The sequence below is a fragment of the Eupeodes corollae genome, chromosome 2 (genome assembly GCF_945859685.1).
Source record: "Eupeodes corollae chromosome 2, idEupCoro1.1, whole genome shotgun sequence".
Classification (NCBI taxonomy): domain Eukaryota; kingdom Metazoa; phylum Arthropoda; class Insecta; order Diptera; family Syrphidae; genus Eupeodes; species Eupeodes corollae.
Window position 1 is genome coordinate 82,371,760 of NC_079148.1, and position 19,239 is coordinate 82,390,998.

The 19,239-nt window shown below is 37.3% G+C and overlaps 1 protein-coding gene across 1 annotated transcript in view; it reads right to left on the bottom strand.

Annotated features, from left to right (window-relative positions):
* Positions 1-11,700: 11,700 nt before the first annotated feature.
* Positions 11,701-19,239, bottom strand: part of LOC129948186 (uncharacterized) — a 56,154-nt gene continuing 48,615 nt past the window's right edge. Inside the window, exons 2-4 of the mRNA XM_056059065.1 lie at positions 15,129-15,407; positions 14,904-15,069; positions 11,701-14,846 (exon numbers count right to left, since the gene is read on the bottom strand). Of these exons, the coding sequence (XP_055915040.1) occupies positions 12,740-14,846; positions 14,904-15,069; positions 15,129-15,407 (2,552 nt within the window). The 3' untranslated portion in view covers positions 11,701-12,739. The remainder of the gene's footprint in view (positions 14,847-14,903; positions 15,070-15,128; positions 15,408-19,239) is intronic.

The window sequence follows — 19,239 nt, forward strand, 5'->3', positions numbered from 1 at the left end:
TGGAACATAACTCAAGAATATCAGGAAACCACAGCCAACAGCATCCACACGAACACAAAGTTGATCAATATGTAAATTATCAGCAACAACATCAATGTCAACAGCAATAGCTCCAAGAATGCGCTTCGCAGCAATCAAAAAACCTCCCTCTTGATTTTTTAACATCAATGCGATCATGACGAAAAACGGAGAACAAAGATGTATCAAAAAACTCTTCATCATATATGCCTTTATATAGCCAAGTTTCAGTAAATAGAAAAATATCATACTGACACCAGCAGGTATCAATAGCAAAAAAAAGTTCTCTTAGCTTAGAAGAAAAACCGTTCATATTTTGATAGTACATGCAGATCTCTGAGTTTTTGTTATTATTTTGCGAGTGGAGAGCATTGATAGTTTGAGCATGAGTAATTAATGGTAATGTAGATGTTAAATTGTTGTTGGAGAGTTTTTGTTATTTGGAAAAAATTTAAAGTTTTTTACATACACATTAACAGGCCAATTGTTTACATTGGTTGCATCAATTAGTTTGGCCGAAGGAATACCGACTTTAAAATTTATAAATTTCAGTTTGCTTATATTATCATCTTTTTTTATGAGTTTATAGCACTGAACCTCATCAAAAGGAATTTTCAGTTTATTAGACACATATTTTTTAATTGTTATTTCAGAAGTTGATATTGAGAATTTGGATACATGTAACCATTTTATTGATGATACAACGTTCATATCATCGGGCAAGTTGTCAACACCGACGATCACTGCACGACGACTTCGATTGTTAGGCAAATTAAGCACATTCAAATTTTCATTTTCAACTAAATCATTCTTAGTATTGTTGTTTATATCAGTTGAAAATTGAGTTGTCACCAAACTGGCATTGTTTCTTAAAATAGGCATAGCACAAGGTACGGGTAAAGAGGATTCATGGTTTTGATTAAAAGTGTTTAGACACGATTCGCTTGCATTAGAAACAAAGTTATTGTTGTTTTTTGCCGGCTTGCTGTTTAAAAGTTCACTCAATTTCACTTGAAGAGAGTCAAATTCGCACATTTTTTTTCGTGAGAACATCTACCACAGAGACTAAGTCATTTACTCCAGTAAATAATTCTTTGACTGGGAATTTAGCGCACTCAGTACAATGGAATGAAATATTAGAATTAATTTTGCTAATTTCTTTAAACAAATCATCAGAAATTCCGGTACAGATTCTATGAAAAGATTTTCCACAAAATAAACCGCACTTGATACCCTCGTCAAGCAAGGAATTTAGGCATTTAGCGCACTTTAGGGTTACTTTATTAGACATTATAAGAGATAAAGAAAGCACAAGCGAACAGGTTCAAGCACATCGAGAGGATCATAACCTTTCAAGTGCAGAAGACAACGTTCATAATTTTAACCCTCAGAACGAAGCTGATTTCGAAGAGTTCTACCTCAGGCCCTTGTAAGTTAAAACGTTGGTATATCACTTACGATGGTTCCGAGAATATTTCTGATTTTTTACTGAAAATAAGCAGGATGCAATCGTCATCAGCGTATAGTGATGAACAGATTGCCGCCAACTTCCATATTTTGCTGGAAGGTAGGCTTAATAAGTGGTTTTGGCGTTTCTTCAAAATGAATCCTAACGCGGATCTTTCAGCTATAAAAGAAGCTATAAAGAAAGAGTTTGGTAGGATGGAATCCGAAATAGATATATATGTGTATGAGATTAATGTGTCGAAAGCAGGTTGCGAAGGAATCCTTCGATGATTTTTACGCCTCCATGTGTGGTTTAAACGACCGTCTGAAGGACTCTCAATGACAAAAAGCTTATAGAAATTATCAGGGGCAACGCCAAAGAAAAATTGGGGGAAATTCTTCTGTCAGCTGAAATCAAAAATCTTGAACAGCTTCGGCAGAAGGCACGCGAGGCTGAAAAATGTTTAAATAAACGCACAGTCGGTCATCGATCCGTAAATGAGATTGCGGTAGAAAACGATTCTCTCGATGAAGAATCGGAGATACATGAAGTCGCGGCTGTGTATTCGTCAAGAAAGCCGGTTTCCACAGCCTATTACATCTGTTGTAACTGTGATCAAAAAGGCCACGCCTATCACTTTTGTCCATCGCCCACCAGAAATTTATTTTGTTTCCTATGTGGAGCAAAAGGTGTTAACACAATTCAATGTGGCAAACACCAAACGGGAAACTTTTCGAGGGACGAAGCGAGGAGTGGAGAGATTAGTTCCTCAAGAAATCCTCCGAACCACTCGCAAAATTAAACACCCCTCATAAAACAAGTAACTTTAATAAAAATGACGAAGATACAATTCCGATTAAGATTTAAAAAAATGAAAAACCCAATGTCAATGTGAATCATTTTCATCCATATGATTCACATCAGCTAAAGTCTCTGCACGAGCGAAAACTAAATTATGAAAAGGTTAGGGCTAAAATTTTCGCAACCAACAACAAGCCAATCAGTTCGCAAATTCAAAAATGTCGTCATCGCTTTTAAAAACGAAAAAAGGTCCGAAAGGGAATAATCGAAACTATTATATCATCTGAGACAGATAGCCGCTTTTACGCTGATGTTCTGTTGAATGACGAGTCGGTTTTTGGACTCCTCGACAGCGGGGCATCTATCTTTGTATTAGGAAAGGGTTGTTGGAAGTTGGTCCGAAAAACCGGAGTAAAAGTCTTACCATACAATAATGTTGTACGAACAGCAGACGGTAAGTCTCATAATATTGAAGGGCATTGTCAAATAGAGACAAAATATAACGGCTTAAGTAAAACCCTGACATTTTATTTAATTCCTTGACACAAAGACTATATGTCGGGATGAACTTTTGGCGTAGTTTCAATTTGTTGCCGCAAGTCAGCGAGCTAGCTGTAGATTTAAATGCGGATGATAAGGAAGAGAATTTCAAAAGCGAATCCGAATTGATAAAACTTACAGTGGAAGAAAACTTTCAATTGGAAAATGTTAAAAGGCAATTTCCTAATTTTGTGGTGTTAGGGTAAGGAAAAACAGACTTCGGGTGCCACATTGTTGACACGGGAAACGCTAGCCCGATCAAATCACGACACTACCATCTGTCCCCTGTGCGGCAAGAGAGCTAGACAGGATGTTAGAATTAGGGGTTATTGAAGTCAGCAACTCTCCTTGGAGCTGTCCTGTCGTACTTTTCAGAAAACCAGGAAAAGTTCGCCTTTGCTTCGATTTCCGAAAAGTTAACGAAGTCACTATTAAGGATGCGTATCCACTGCCTCACGTCAAAGGTTTACTAAGTCGTATAAAGAACACGCATTTTATCACGGGGATCGATTTTAAAGACTTACTTACTTACTTAAGGTGGCGCTACAGTCCTGTGTGAACTAGGGCCTCACCCAACAAACTTCTCCATCTAGCTCGGTCCCTAGCTAGATGTCTCCAGTTTCGCGCTCCAAGTTGGGTGAGGTCACCTTCCACTTGTGCGCGCCACCTGATCCGCGGTCTTCCTCTACTGCGCTGTCCTGTGGGTGCGGATTCGAAGACTTTCCGGGCCGGAGCATTGGTTTCCATGCGCTCTACGTGACCCAGCCATCTTAGTCGTTGGACTTTTACTCTTCTTGCTAAGTCTACGTCGCTGTACAGCCCGTACAGTTCGTCGTTCCATCTTCTCCTCCACTCCCCTTCGATGCATACGGGACCGTAGATCACACGAAGAACTTTTCTCTCGAAGCGACCCAAGGTGCTTTCATCCGCTTTTGTCATGGTCCATGCTTCTGCACCGTATAGCAGGACGGGGATGATAAGGGTCTTATATAACAACACTTTGGTCCCTCGAGAGAGGACATTACTACTCAATTGCTTTCTTAGTCCAAAGAAACAGCAGGCTTCTCTGATTGCATCTTGGCAATGTTGCCACTGGTTTTCGATACATTGTGTTGGCGGCAGAGAACTTCGAGAGAGGTTACTTGTCACTCGGTCGGAAAAGGATTTGGCGATCTCTGGCGATTGTAGCCGTTCGACGTTGTATCTTCTCCCAGCACCTCCCTGTTTTGCCTTGGGTCTGGAAATCCGAAGTGCTACCCTGGCTACAACGAGGTAGTGGTCCGAGTCGATGTTAGCTCCTCGGAAAGTTCGTACATCCATAATGCTGGAAGCGTGTCTGGCGTCGATCGCAATATGGTCAATCTGGTTGACGGTAGATTGATCTGGAGAAGTCCAAGTTCCTTTGTGGATGTTGAGGTGTGGAAAACGCGTACTGGCTACCATGACGTTTCGCCCCGCAGCAAAATCTATGAGCCTGAATCCATTATCGGAAGTGTTGTCGTGCAGGCTGTTTTTCCCGATTATTCCACCAAAGATGTCTTCCCTTCCTAGCTTGGCATTAAAATCGCCCAGGACTATTTTAATATCGTAGCTAGGGCACTGCTCATATGTTTTGTCTAAGAGCTCGAAGAACATATCTTTGGTGTTGTCGTCTTTCTCTTCTGTGGGGGCGTGCGCGCATATCAGGCTAATGTTGCCGAATTTAGCCTTGATGCGTATGGTCATGAGGCGCTCATTGATGCACCTATAGCTCAAGACTTCTTGCCTAAGTCTGGCTTCAATGACGAATCCGCATCCAAATAAGCGCTGTTGGTTTTCGTGGTAGCAGTCACCATAGTAAATATCGCAGTTTTTCATCCTCTTTTTGCCCGGCCCATCCCATCGTATTTCCTGGATGGCGGTGATATCTGCTTTATATCGTTCTAGGGCCTCCGCTAATTCTTCGGCCGCACGTGGTCTGTTAAGGGACCTAACATTCCACGTGCATATCCGAAGTTCGTTGTCCTTTATTCGTTTGCGTTGGTTGTCAACAGTAAATCCGTCCGTATCCGAGGCTTGTTGGTGCTTCGCAACTTTGAAAGCTTTTACGTGGCCAGGAAGTCACCCCGACGCACAACCTCCAACCTGGAGGGCCAGATCCTAAGTATAACTCCAAGGATGGGGAGCCGGATAAAACCGCTCCTTACAGGCATGGGCTCCGAATAAGTCGAAGAAGCCCTATAAGGTGTTCACTAAGTAGTTCAACCTTACTGGAACTGTAGACGCCACCGTTGATTCCATCTCGGGAATTCCTCCGCTGCCGTCTGGATAAGGAGAGGTGCCTTAGTGGAAACACCTCTCCCCACCTCTCTCGTTTGCTGCCCCCAACAACTTTCCACTGGGGTTGGAACCCAATCTCCAGTTGAGGTACTAGGCACCCGATGTTCACCACGTGTAGGTGAGAGTAGGAGTTGATAGACAGAGGTTGGTTTTAAGAAAAAACCTATGGACGCTTGTGTCCTCTTGAATGCACATGTCTACCATTTGAACATCGATTTTAAAGACGCTTACCGGCAAATTCCATTACATGAGAATTCGAGGGAGAAAACTGCCTTTGCAGTTCCTGGTAGGCCTCTCTACCAATTCAAGGTAATGCCATTTGGCCTAAGTAACGCGGGTCAAACTCTTTGTCGAGTAATGGACAAAGTAATTCCGAGTCATCTCCGTGATAATGTGTTTGTGTATTTAGACGACTTATTGATATGTACTTCTACCTTTGAGGAGCATATGCGCATTCTTAAAGAAGTTGTCTTCGTCGCGCTAACCTGACTATCAATCTAGTGAAGAGTAGATTCTGTATGAAGGAAATTAAATTTCTTAGATTTATTGTAGGTCAAGTAAATTTGAAAACCAACCCGGATAAGATAGAGGCTATGGTTAATTTCCCTGTTCCAACAACGGTTAGGCAAATAAGGAGATTCTTGGGTCTAACGGGGTGGTATAGAAGGTTTATCAGGAATTATGCCGATCTAGCTGCTCCTTTGACCAATTGTCTCCAGAAGAAATCCAAATTTGAACTAACGCCTGAAGCAATGGAAGCTTTCGAGCAGCTCTAAACGGCTCTATCATTGGGTCCTGTACTATCTGAACCAAATTTCTCCAAACCCTTTACGATTCAATGTGACGCGTCGTCTGAGGGAGTAGGGGGTGTCCCCTTCCAAGTGGACGAAATCGCAGCGATGCTGGTAAAAGCTCTGAATGAAACCCTTCGCCCACTAATAGTAAGTCAAACAAAAACCGAAAGACCAATGCAACGAATATACATAGATTTTTTAGGTCCCTACCCGCGTACCAAAAGCGGTAATGTTTACGTTTTCATTGTTGTGGATCATTTCACCAAATTTATGTTTTTTAAGGCTTTACCGAATCGAAACGAATTCGAAACGAGTGATTCAATACCTTGAATCTGAAATTTTCCACACTTTCGGGACCCCTGAACAAATTCATTCCGACAACGGACGTCAGTTTGTGTCCAAGGATTTCAAGGAATTTCGGGACGAGTACGGGGTTAAGCATGTGCGTACAGCGGTGCATGCACCGCAGGGCAACATTTCGGAGAGGGTAAACCGAAGTCTACTTAGCAAGCTATGAATATAATTTTTCGGAGCAACAGAACGACTGGGACATCCATTTGTCCAGTGTAGCCTTTGCGTTGCGTTCAGATATTCATGACTCTCTAAAATGTCAGCCCTACTTCGCTATGTTCAGCCAGAATATAGACACTCATGGGTCAACATATGCACTGCTTAGGAAAATTAATGCTTTACCCGATCCTGAAATGTTGGTCACACCTCGTGCACTTAAATTTACCTTGACACGACAGAACAACATCCTTGTATTTGGTTGCCTTTATTATTTTTTCTCGACGAACAATATCCCGAACCGACACATAATATAACGATATTCGCACCATAGGACAAATGAGAACACTTTTTATTTATTAACAAATTTCGCGATAAACTGACCATTACAAACAACATTGAAGACGAAGAGAATTACCTCCGACAACACAACAATCATCCATTTTTTGTTTTTTGTCTGTGTTTTCCGTTTTCAGTTAAAATTTAATAAAACTATTTTTCATATAACTTTTAATAAAACAACATCAATGACTCGAACACTCGAAACAACACTAAACTCTGACGAACAAACCTTACAGAAATAAATTAACTTTAAAACACTGCAACATTTAGCATGCATTCACGATTAGAACTAAACACTACGATTTGTGGTGTATTATAATTTACCGCCCGCACGATTTCCCTATTGACCGAAGTTTATACGTGGGTTCGTTTGCATATTTCTGACAACGTTTTTATCAGAAAAAAGCAAAACCCTGTAACCGAATTGCACCCTTTTGTGTTTTTCTCGTTTAGATGCGCGCAAGAGTTAAAATTTAAAATGAATTTAAATGTCGACGACGCGACGATACGATGTCGACATTTATGTTTGTTTTGAATTTTCTCTACGAACTAATCTGTCAGAATGACAGGAGGGGAGTTTCAGAATGATGGAAAATTTAGATTTATACGAGTTGCAAGTTTTTTTTTTGGGATTTTTTTTGGGAAGCGTTTGCAAAGTATAGTCTGAGAGTGGAAGAAAAGGATTTTCGTTAGCGTGAGAGAATGAGATTCAAATATTCGATTCCGATATCTTACGATTAAACGGTTCGAATGAGTTTGCTGAATCTTCTCTGGTATGAATATGTATACTAAATGGATAGGTTTAGGAAGAGGTTTGAAAGGAAAGTCTTTCTTTTCAAGAAAAACCTTCAAAGCTGCAACAAGGGCATTTGCGATACCTGCAGTCAAGACCGGTAGAAATCTTAAGTTTGAAAGTCATTTCAAGTTGACTTTGTGAACATTGAGCATATTTTTTATATATCTGAGTGAATCAAATATTTTATTATACACTTACGAGGAACGAGGAAATTGTGGAATCCCAGGATAAATCCAGGTATTTTGTCCATTGTTTGATTAAAATTCAGTTTTTTGTGGCAAATTTGCATATATACACATATATATGTACGTATATGACGTTCAGAACATAAAGCCGATTATATATGTACATATATATATGCATCTTATGCACTTAAACTATAATATGGTGCAATTAAGTGATTTAAGTTACTTTAATCCAGGAATTTCGGAGAAAAATCCCTATTTTCCGACCGAAAAGGTACAGGCGCTCAGCAATTGGGAATTATCCAAATCGCCTAAAAGTATACCCTATCGAACACGGAATTTCAAACTGCTCATTTCTCAAATCAAATTATACAGGCTCCGTGGTCGTGATCGTCTAGGAGAAGTACCACGTACCTCTCAATCTAAGAGTCCCTGGTTCGAAGACTTTATCTTTTTTTGTTTTAATTTTTTAATTTTTTTTCTTTAATTTTAAGCCATAAATTTGTTTTGTTTGCTTTTAATTAATTTTGTGAAACGCGCTTTGCTAAGGCGACTAAAGGAAAGAATTCTAAATTTAATAACTTTCATTCATAAAATATCTAGTTCAGTCAAAAAGAAATAACTCGCGAAATTATCGAGTGTAATTACAAACAAATTTTCAAGTAAATCGGTGAAGACTACAGAGAAAACATTTACCAAAAAAAGCGGACTCCAAACCAAACTAGTAGCAGCAGTGGCCACTTCTACGAATAAGGGTAAGTTTGTTTGAGTATAATTAACATATATTTATGTATATATTATATTTTATTTGAAATTTTTTTGTATGAACTCGAAATTTCCCGACGAAATTAAGTAAAGTGAATACCTACAAGTATAAATAATAAAATAATAGAGTTTCGTTACAAATAGCGTTGAGTTAAAATTTCTTTTTTTTTATCGCAAGATTGTCAATTCGTTTAAAAATAAAAACATAATAATTTCCATGCATATCTTATCATACATTTTTTTAGTTTTAAATATCAATAAATTTAAACTAAAGCCATAAAGTTAATTACCAAAATTACGTTAAGCTAAATAATTACTTCAAATTATTTATTATATTATTAATTTTAATGAACAAAAAAATCATATTTATATCGATTAATTAAAATTGAATTTAATCATGAAAATTAATCAGTTGTTGAAAATTTATTGAGCCCAGGAGAGTGAATAGCACAATGTGCCAGGACTATTTTTTTAATATTTAGGATGAGGGTGAGGACCAAGGGAGAGGACTTGGGATGATAGAAGGATAAGAAGAAGCCTGAAAAAGGGGTTGCTCTGTCGAGAGTAGCAACCAAGGTAGGGAGGGTAGAGGACATTTACTCGCGCGTCTATCAACATCTTGACTCAGGCTGGATAATTTTTTTGTAACTCCATAAGGTTCAAGATCCCACGACCGAGCTAGTCAAAGGGAATACTTCCAGCCAACCGAACCAAGGCAAAATAGGAGGTTACATTATAAAACTCAAATGTCTCACATAAATAAAGCGGAGCGCATCGTCAACCAACCTAACCTGCTCGTCCTCAACAAATAGCAATCAAAATTCAAATGAAGAATATGATGAAAATTAATGCCCGAAATTCAAAGAGAATAAGAACAAAAACACGATCCTCAAACTCAAACATCATCACCATCATTCAATCCAATTGTAATAGATACCTACAGAAAACAAAACTCGTTGCGTGTATTTTTTGTTGTTGTGAAGTTGATACCTACATACTCTGTGAATATGTCTCTATCTGCGTCTGCGCTGTGTTCTTTTTACTTTGACCTGTGTTAGGTTCGATCATTCATTGCAACTTTTAATCATAACAACAAAAAATTGATCGCTCTTCGAACAAAACATGTATGCTGTGGAGGCAATCTAAAATTGGTTTCTTTTTCTTTCTATGAAGTGTCCTGTCTTTATGTCGACGAAGTGAAGATACGTATATCTAAGCTGGAGTCAAACAAAGCTGCTGGGGCTGACGGCATCGCTGCCGAACTATTCAAAGCGACATACGATGACTTGGTAGGGAGCATGCACCAACTCATCTGCAAAATATGGTCGGAAGAAAGCATGCCCGATGAGTGGAATCTCAGCATAGTGTGCCTGATACATAAGAAAGGAAACCCTCTAAATTGCCAACTACAGAGACATCGCGTTATTTTTTTTGACGCGGGTATAGAAAGGTTAACATTGCATACAAAATCCTCTCTGCCATATTATGTGAACGTCTGAAGCCGTTCGTCAACAACTGATTGGTCGTTATCAGTGTGGCTTCCGACCAGGAAAGTCCACTATCGACCAAATATTCTCACTACGGCAGATCTTGGAAAAAACCCAGGAACTTCAAATCGATACCCACCATCTGTTTATCGATATTAAAGCCGCGTATGATATCATCTATAGGGAAGAGCTCTACAGAGCAATGTCTAGTTTTGGCATCCCTGTCAAACTTAACCGTTTGTGCAGAATGTCGATGGAGAATGCACGCTGCTCTATCAAGGACGGAAAAAATCTCACCGATTCAGTTGATGTTAAAAAATGTTTAAGACAAGGCGATGCACTGTCATGCGAATTCTTCAACATTGTTCTGGAAAGAATTGTGCAAAACACAACCGTCAACAATAAAGGCACAATCATCCAAAGGTCCATCCAATTACTCGGATACGCAGATGATATTGACATAATTGGAAGATCAAAGCGTTATGTTAGTGGAGCGTTTTTGAGCATTTCGACGGAAGCGAATAAGATGAGTTTAGTGGTCAATGAGGGCAAGATCAAGTCTTGGAAAAAACGTCACCATGGACAGCTAGAACTTCGAGGTAGTTAAGGACTTTGTCTACCTAGGCACCGCTATAAACACAGACAACGACACTAGCGCTAAAATCAAGGGAAGAATAACCCTTGCAAATCGCTGTTTCTTTGGACTTAGAAGGCAATTAATCTCTCGAGCATCTAAAATCACCATCTATAAGACACTCGTCATCCCGGTTCTGATTTATGGCGCTGAGGCCTGGACCCTGTCAAAGAAAGATGAGAGCGTCTTAGGATGCTTCGACAGAAAAATTCTTCGGGTGATTTTTGGTCCCGTAGAATGGAGGAGAAGATATAACGACAAACTGTACATCTGTAAAGCGACATTGACCTAGTTAACAAAATTAAAGTCCAACGGCTTAGATGGCTAGGTCATTTAGAGCGAATGGACATCAACGCTCCAGCCCGGAAGATCTTCAAATCCAATCCCAAGGGACGGCGCAAAAGAGTAAGAACGCGACTCAGGTGGGTGAGAAACTCAACCAACTTGGCATGCGAAACTGGAGACAGCTGGCTGGAGACGCATGTTGGTTGAGGCCCAGGTCCGCCACGGACTGTAGCGCCACCTTAAGTAAGTAATAACAATAAGATTACATTTTTTTTTGACTAGATGACATCAATAGCTTTCTAGTTCCCGTGGCGTGGTGGTTGGTGTGTAGGGCTGTCATGCCAGAGGTCTCGGATTCAATCCCAGTCTGTATTATCTAAAATGTGTTTTTCCTCCAAGAGAAATTTTTGACATGAAAAATGCTTTCTCAAAATTTGTCTTATGGATAACATTACTCGCACACAGAATTGGTTGAAAATTGTTAGTCAATAGGCCGTAGTTCTCAACAGAATGTTGTTTCACTTAATTGAATTTATTTAGATGACTAATTACAATAATTATCGACGCAGCAGTTCAAGGAATAACAATGTGTAAATTATTTACAGATCATGCTTTAAGTATTTGAGTTTTCTCAGGAAATCTTTGCACATTAAAAATGGGTCTATTGTTTTGTCCCTTACTATATTTTTTTCAACAAACTTATTTAATTTGTAAATAAATGAGCTCACAATAAATGTACACATTTCCTGTGTTTAAACTAGATCTGCGATGACACCAAAATACTTTCTGTTATTCTTACTTTATTGATTCTTAATTAATGGATTTACATTTTATTTAGAACGTCGATTTTACAAGAAAATAAGAAATACTTTTTAGGTAACACTACGTACATATATGGATGATTTGCACATTTATGTATAAATCTATTAATAATATATATGTATGTAATACATACATGTAAATAGATATAGATATTGTATGTATGTACATCGATTTTAATAATTGGGGTTTTTTGCCACTATGCGAAAATGTCGAACAATTAATTTTCTAAAAAATTCAGCCCATGATAATAATATTTATAAATGCAAGTAAGTATGAAACATTTATCTTAAATGTCTATAGATCAGGGTTTTTTACGGTTTGTCCATAACTTTTCTTTTATTTTCTGCTAATATCCAGTAATTGACATGAACTAAAGAAAGAAAAAAACGTAAAGTTAGCAACTTAAAGATAAACGACTAATATCTTAAAAAATATCAATCATACAAATTTAGGTCAATTGTAAATGGGAAATATAAAACGACGCGACGTAGGCGAGTGCAAAATATTAATATAAAAGTCTGAAATTATTATTGAAATTAAAAAAAATCAGCATGGAAACAATAAAAAACAGTAGTCGCAAAAAAGAAGCACCATAATAATTATATATAAATACTTAAATATTAATAAAAAAAAAACAGTAAAAATTAAGAATACTATTCTTTTTGTTAAAATTATTAAAACAACACTTTTAATGCGGTTTCTCCATCCATTATAACATAAACAAATAGTTTTCCTGTATGTTCATTCTATTTTATTTTCTTTATTGAAAAATAAGATATTTTTAATTATTTGAAAATAGCGGAGGGCAGAAATTCTTAAATCTTATTTTGTACTGATGTGATTCTTATTCTTAGTTTCATTTTAAACAAACATTTTGAGACAGCAACTCAATATTACAAAAAAATTGCTGAACATTTTTTATTCAGCGCCATAATTCTTTTATGGTTCTTAATAATAAAAATTACTAGATAAAACTAAGATTTTTAAGAAACTGTTTTTATCGACTCATTCGCTTCTGAACATGGTTTCTAGTTTGCATGGGTGTCTTTCCTGATCCCCATCCACTGTTTTTTATACTATATCTTTTCGCAAATGAAATAGAAGGTTGTTGATGCGAAATAGTAGATAATCTGCTTCTCAAGCCAATATATTTTCGGTGAAGTTTTGTAGACGAATTACAATCGTTTCTGTTTGTCGCAGTTAGCGATTGATTCGGAGACGCAACGGTGTTACAGAACGATCGCAACTTTGATTTACGTTGATGCATTTCATTGGAATTTTGAGGTACAGACATAACATCAGGTTCTGAAAAAATTGCAGACTTTGTTTTAATATCTCTTGATCTAGGCGTCAAACATTTTTTACTGATCACAGACGATGAGTTCTCCACGTTTGAAGGTGAAGTTGATTTCATACATTTATTATGCACACCATTTAACTTTCGAGAATTTGTGCTTTGGGTATTTTTAGATTTTAAGTCTTTGAAAAGATTATTCCGAGAACGGAGAGTTCGTTTGCTGTAATCAGTCATACTGCGAAGCATTCTCTTTTCAAATGTTTTTGGATATTGATGCATAGGCGAACGAACAGGTGTTTGATGGTTCTCGTTTGGCACATTTGCATAGAGAGCCAGCTTGGAAAGAGAGCCCTTTATCGAATGTGTTGAGCCAACAGAATTTTTATGAGATATGGCAGGAATTTGGTCAGACGTAGTTTTTGCTATATGAGTTTTGCAATAAGATAGTGGGTCTGAAGAAGGAGTAGTCATTTCAACAAGACTAGATGATATTCCATGAATCTGAATTGTTTCATCGGCATTTTGGTTTTCAATACCATCGCTAATTAATTTTTCTATCTCCGTCTTATTCATTCTGTTGGCACTGAAAAATTTATCAATGGAACTGCGTTTCTCTAAATCAATATCATTTAATCTCCCGAAATACAAAGAAGTCGTTTTAATGACATTATCCGGCCATAAATATGGTGATTTCTCAGATCCGGTAGGTTTGTAACATCGTGTATCATCTTTGTTGCTGCTCAATAAGTGCGAAGTCAAAGTGTCACTGCAGTTGAAGACTTTTGGGAAATTATTTGATCCGTAATTATATTGATTGTAACTTTCTTCTGCTAACTTGTCCGTTCGTCCACCGAGAAAAATTTCAAATGAGTTTGCGGTTGTTTGTTTATTAATAGTTCCTCGAAGTTGTTGTTCAACACGAGTTTCCAGTTTGGTTAAACAATAGCCCTCTTCCGCCGACATGCATTGCTCTTGGTACATTTGCTGTTCTAATTGAAAATCATTATTCGGGAGGTGGTGATGTACTCTATCATGCCCAGCTAAACCGGTATGAAAAAGACTGTTGTAGCTGTCGTATTTACATGGATCAATTTCGTTGCTCTCACCACTAATCGTTACACTATTAGCACTAAAACGGTTAGTGTTCTGTCGCTCTTTGTTGGTCGTCAACAAAGAATTGTAAGATTCTACAAAACTGTTTATGAAGTTGTTGCTTACTTGATCATCATAATACAAGTATTCGTTATCACCACTATTTATTTGATGATAGTTATTGCAAGAAGCGATGTTTTCGAAACCAAAAAAGATTTGATTGTATCTATTCTGGCTTGACGAATGCTGTTGCTTGTGAATAATGGTATTCGTAGCAATTGTTTCATTATCTGAGTGGCGATGTATTTGATCATGAATATCTGTATCTAAAAGTTGTTGTTCCATATTGTTATCTGCATTTGGTTGAAAAGAGTTTTGTAAATGATCTTCACTTGGGTTTCCTTCTATATTCATTTGCATATATTGCAATCCATGTGAGCTTGTCAAATTATAAGGCGAGTTTGTTTTTGTTGATGAATTTTCAGTTGGGTAAAAGATTACAGTCACGACTGAAGTATTGTCAGCACGCATTTTTTTTGAGCTCCATTTCTTAAGAGCGTTTTCTACAAGACTTCTACTTGGATTATATCGAGTGGTTCCATCAACTGGCACATTTCTGATGTTTTTATTCGTTATTTCTTTTTCCCGGACAGTTTCTACTGCTTGTTCAGGAGTTACAACATTCCATAGCCCATCGGTACCAAAAACTAAACACCTGTATAAAGAAAACCATTTTTAAAAACATTGGATTTAAACTTTTTTTTAAACATGCCTAAAAGACTCGGTGTTGACTTTAATTACTTTAACATCTGGATCAGGACTAACTATGAACTCATTTAGTTCTGAGTTATAGCTCCAAAGGTCTCCTAGACTTCTCGCTACAGCCAAGAAGGGAATCTCATCAAATGGTGTACTGCGTCGGACTGGCCCCTTATGACCTACAATTACATATGAGAAAATTAAAATGAGATGACATATATTAAAAAAACTGTCTAACCAATGCTAGGACGATTCCATACTACTCTTGGAACACCACTTTTGGCAACAACTTTTCCTCCAGAATTCATGATCCGCATTTTTTCAAGAGCGTTTTCTGGTTTATGGTCTAGTGTTAATTGTTTGGCACGCCAAAAGCTTTCATTTGAATTTTGGTACCCAAGTACAATTCCTGAATCACCAACGTGACCAATATAGATTTTTTCATGGCGAATAAATGCTACTGTCGCAGTCGTTCCAGCTGTACTAGGCAAACCAGTTGGTGTCTTTGGCCAATTTTCTGCAAATAAATAAAATACAAAGAATTGAATTAGCATTTTGTAAATAGAATTGAGATACCGATAGGAACGATTTGAAAAATAAATTCAAATTTCAAGAGTTTGGTGAAATAATACTTCTATCCAAACTTCAGGCTTGTAGATTGATATTTAAATTAAATATATTAAATATAGCAAAAATATAACCGAAACCGCTATTAGCTTTTTTATGATTAACGGGCTCTCAAGGGGTTATTAAACGAGAGAGGGGGAGAGGTGTTTCCACTAAGGCAGCGGAGGAATTCCCGAGATGGAATCAACGGTGGCGTCTACAGTTCCAGTAAGGTTGAACTACTTAGTGAATACCAAATAGGGCTTCTACGAATTATTTGGAGCCCAGGCCTATAAAGAGCGTGGTGACTTCCTGGCCACGAAAAACCTCAAAGTTGCGAAGCACCAATAAGCCACGGATACGGACGGATTTACTGTTGACAACCTAAGCAAACGAATTAAGGACAACTAATTTCGGATATGCACGTATGAAAAACTGCTATATTTACTATGGTGACTGCTACCACGAAAACAAACAGCGCTTATTTGGATGCGGATTTGTCATTGGAGCCAGACTTAGGCAAGAAGTTTTGGGCTATAGATGCATCAATGAGCGCCTCATGACCATATGCGAACAAGGCTAAATTCGGCAACATTAGCCTGATATGCGCGCAAGTTATAGAATTGCTTCCCAATCATAACAACCAAACCATACCAAGCGTATTCCATATCGCTTAATCAAAATACCATTAAATATTAAATGCAAACCAAGCATATTTCGTTGAACATAATTTATGTGGATAGACATAAAATATTAAAAGTCAGTGTATAACCAGCTCTCTCTGAGTACAGTCCACACTAGTTTCACGGTTTTTAATTATTCACATTAATAACTAAAAATACAAAATTCTCTAATTCAGATTAAATTTATTTAACTGAATTTAACTGTCAGTAAGTAGATTATAAAATTAATTGATAAGTGCGCTCCCAGAAATGGCAAAAGACCCCGGCGGGGTTTCCCGCCAAAACTACTGGGTTTCGCTTGATCCCGATCCAGCTAGCCCAATAAGGAAAAAACCAAATTTAGGCAATTATAAAGATTTTCCCAATATGAGACATCAAGTAATAACCACGAATAAAAAAGAATGTCCGAAATTCTTAGTGATAAAAAATAAAGATTCGGCAAAACCATTGAACGAATTTAATATCTTCCTTGTCACAAAAGCTATATCTGGTCTTATCAGTGACCCACTAAGTGTCAAATTTACGGCCGATGGTAATATTCTTATGCTTACAAAAAATACACAACAAGCTAACCTTTTACTAAAAAAACAACGACTATCAAACTTATGCGAAATAGAAGTATCAATGCACCTCTCACTTAACACTTCTCTTGGTGTGATTTTCTCACCCGAGCTTAAAAATCTCTCAGAGGAAGAAATAAAAGAGGGCCTCTCTGATCAACAAGTCACCGAGTGCAAAAAGATAACTAAATTTATTGATGGCAAGGTAACCAACACTCCATTACACATTCTCTCCTTTAATCTTTACGAACTCCCAACAGAAATCAAAATAGGTTTTCTTAAAACAAAGGTAGAGCCGTATATTCCCAAACCAATGCAATGTAAAAAATGCTTTAGATATGGGCACACAAAAAAACATTGTAGATCAGAACAGCAAATTTGCGACATCTGTAGCATCAACTCTCACGACCCTGAACCATGCCAACAGGTTCTATGTGTCAATTGTAAGCATGAACACTCTGCTACCAACAAGAACTGCCCCGCAAACATTAAAAGAACAAAAATTTTAGAAATAAAAACTGAAAAAAAAATTACGTACCAAGAAGCAAATAAACACATAATAGAAAATCCCCACCTTTACCCCGAACCGTCGACTGCAAATATACCGAAAGAATCTCTCTCTGAGATAATTGAACAAAGAAAAAATAGACGTGCTCTCCAAATCAAAAACCAATCCACAAAAAGCCAAAGCGACTCAAATATGGACACTACCGAAATTAATACGTCACCTTCTCTCCACTCAACACCCACACCATTTAACAATAATAAAAACACTACATCAGCACACAACGAAAAAGAAACTCTCATAAACAAATACATTAACAAAAATATAACAAACACAACCAATCAAACATCTATTCACAATCCAAATCAACAAATGAATACACTACTAAATACTTTAAAAACACAAGAAAACACAAAAAAAAACTTAAACAAATAACATTCCCCTCACTCCTTAAGTCGTTTAATAGACTTAACGGAGTGTTTTTTTTTACACATTAAATCAAATAATGGTCCTTAAGATCCTCCAATGGAATTTACAAGGATACCAAAATAATTATACAGACCTCCAACTTATCATTAACAATATAGCTCCAAGCATCATTGCATTACAGGAAACTCACTGTGCATTCGGATTTACCCCGCAATGTCCCAAACCTTTTCATGCATATTTTAAAAACCATAATACAATAACATCTAAAAAAAATGGTATTGCTCTGTTAATCAGAAAAGACATCCCACACATTTGTGTTAACATTAACACAAGTCTGTTAGTTGTAGCAGCTGAAATACAACTCGAAAAAAAGATAACTATAATAAACACGTATTTACACGACAAAGACAATATAACATCTCAAATGTTATCTGATCTATTTATAAATATACCCGGTGATTCAATCATTTTAGGGGACTTTAATGCGTGGAACCCACTCTGGGGTTCTTCAAAACACAACACTAGAGGCAAAGAAATAGAACGCTTTATAGTTAACTCTAATACTATCCTTCTAAACGACGGTTCCCCAACCCATTTATCAACACACGGAACACTAACACATATCGACCTAACCTTAAGTACCTCATATCTTGCATCCTTTTGTAATTGGTACACATTAGAAGACACTTATAGCAGTGATCATTTCCCAATTATAACTGAAATTAACAACTTACATCTCGCTGAAAACTAAAAGTTCACACCAAAATTTAAACTTAAATATGCGAATTGGAACAAATACCAAAATATAGTGGACCAGCAACTACATATCAGAGCTTGCAGTAATAACATCAATAAAGAAGCAGCAAATTTTCATAAAGCAATGCTTTTCGGAGCGAACATAGCTATTCCTCAGTCTAAACCAAGCAATAAAAAGAACGTCTTCTGGTGAAATAATGAACTGAAAGTTCTCCGCAAAAACAAACAAACAGCTTTTCATACACTGCAACGATTTCCCACCGATTTAAATCTTATAAATTATAAGAAACTACGCGCTCGCTTCAAGTTTATGTGCAAAAACGCAAAAATCAAAGCTTATGAAAATCTTACACAGAACATCAACCCATCTACATCAACTCAACAAATTTGGAACAACATAAAACAAATCTCAAGCCCTTTTTCTGGTAAAACTATTAAGGTAATTGATACAACAACAGGACCACTTTCAGACTCAAAAACTATGTCGGAACTTTTTGGCCAGTTTTGGTCAAATTATTCAAAAGATTCGAATTATCATCCCCGATTCCTAGATAATAAACATAACCTAGAAAGTAGTATTCAAAATCTACCATCGCCATCCAGTACTGCCAAAAAAATTGAATTACCCATTACCTTATCAGAGTTCGACTTCACACTAAAAAGCTTAAAAGGTTCAACCCCATCATATGACCGTATATCGTACCCCATGATCTCTCATTTATCGAAAACAGCCAAATCACGCCTTTGCAATCTGTACAACAATATATTTTCATGCGGTATACATCCAAACCAATGGAAAACGGCAACTAT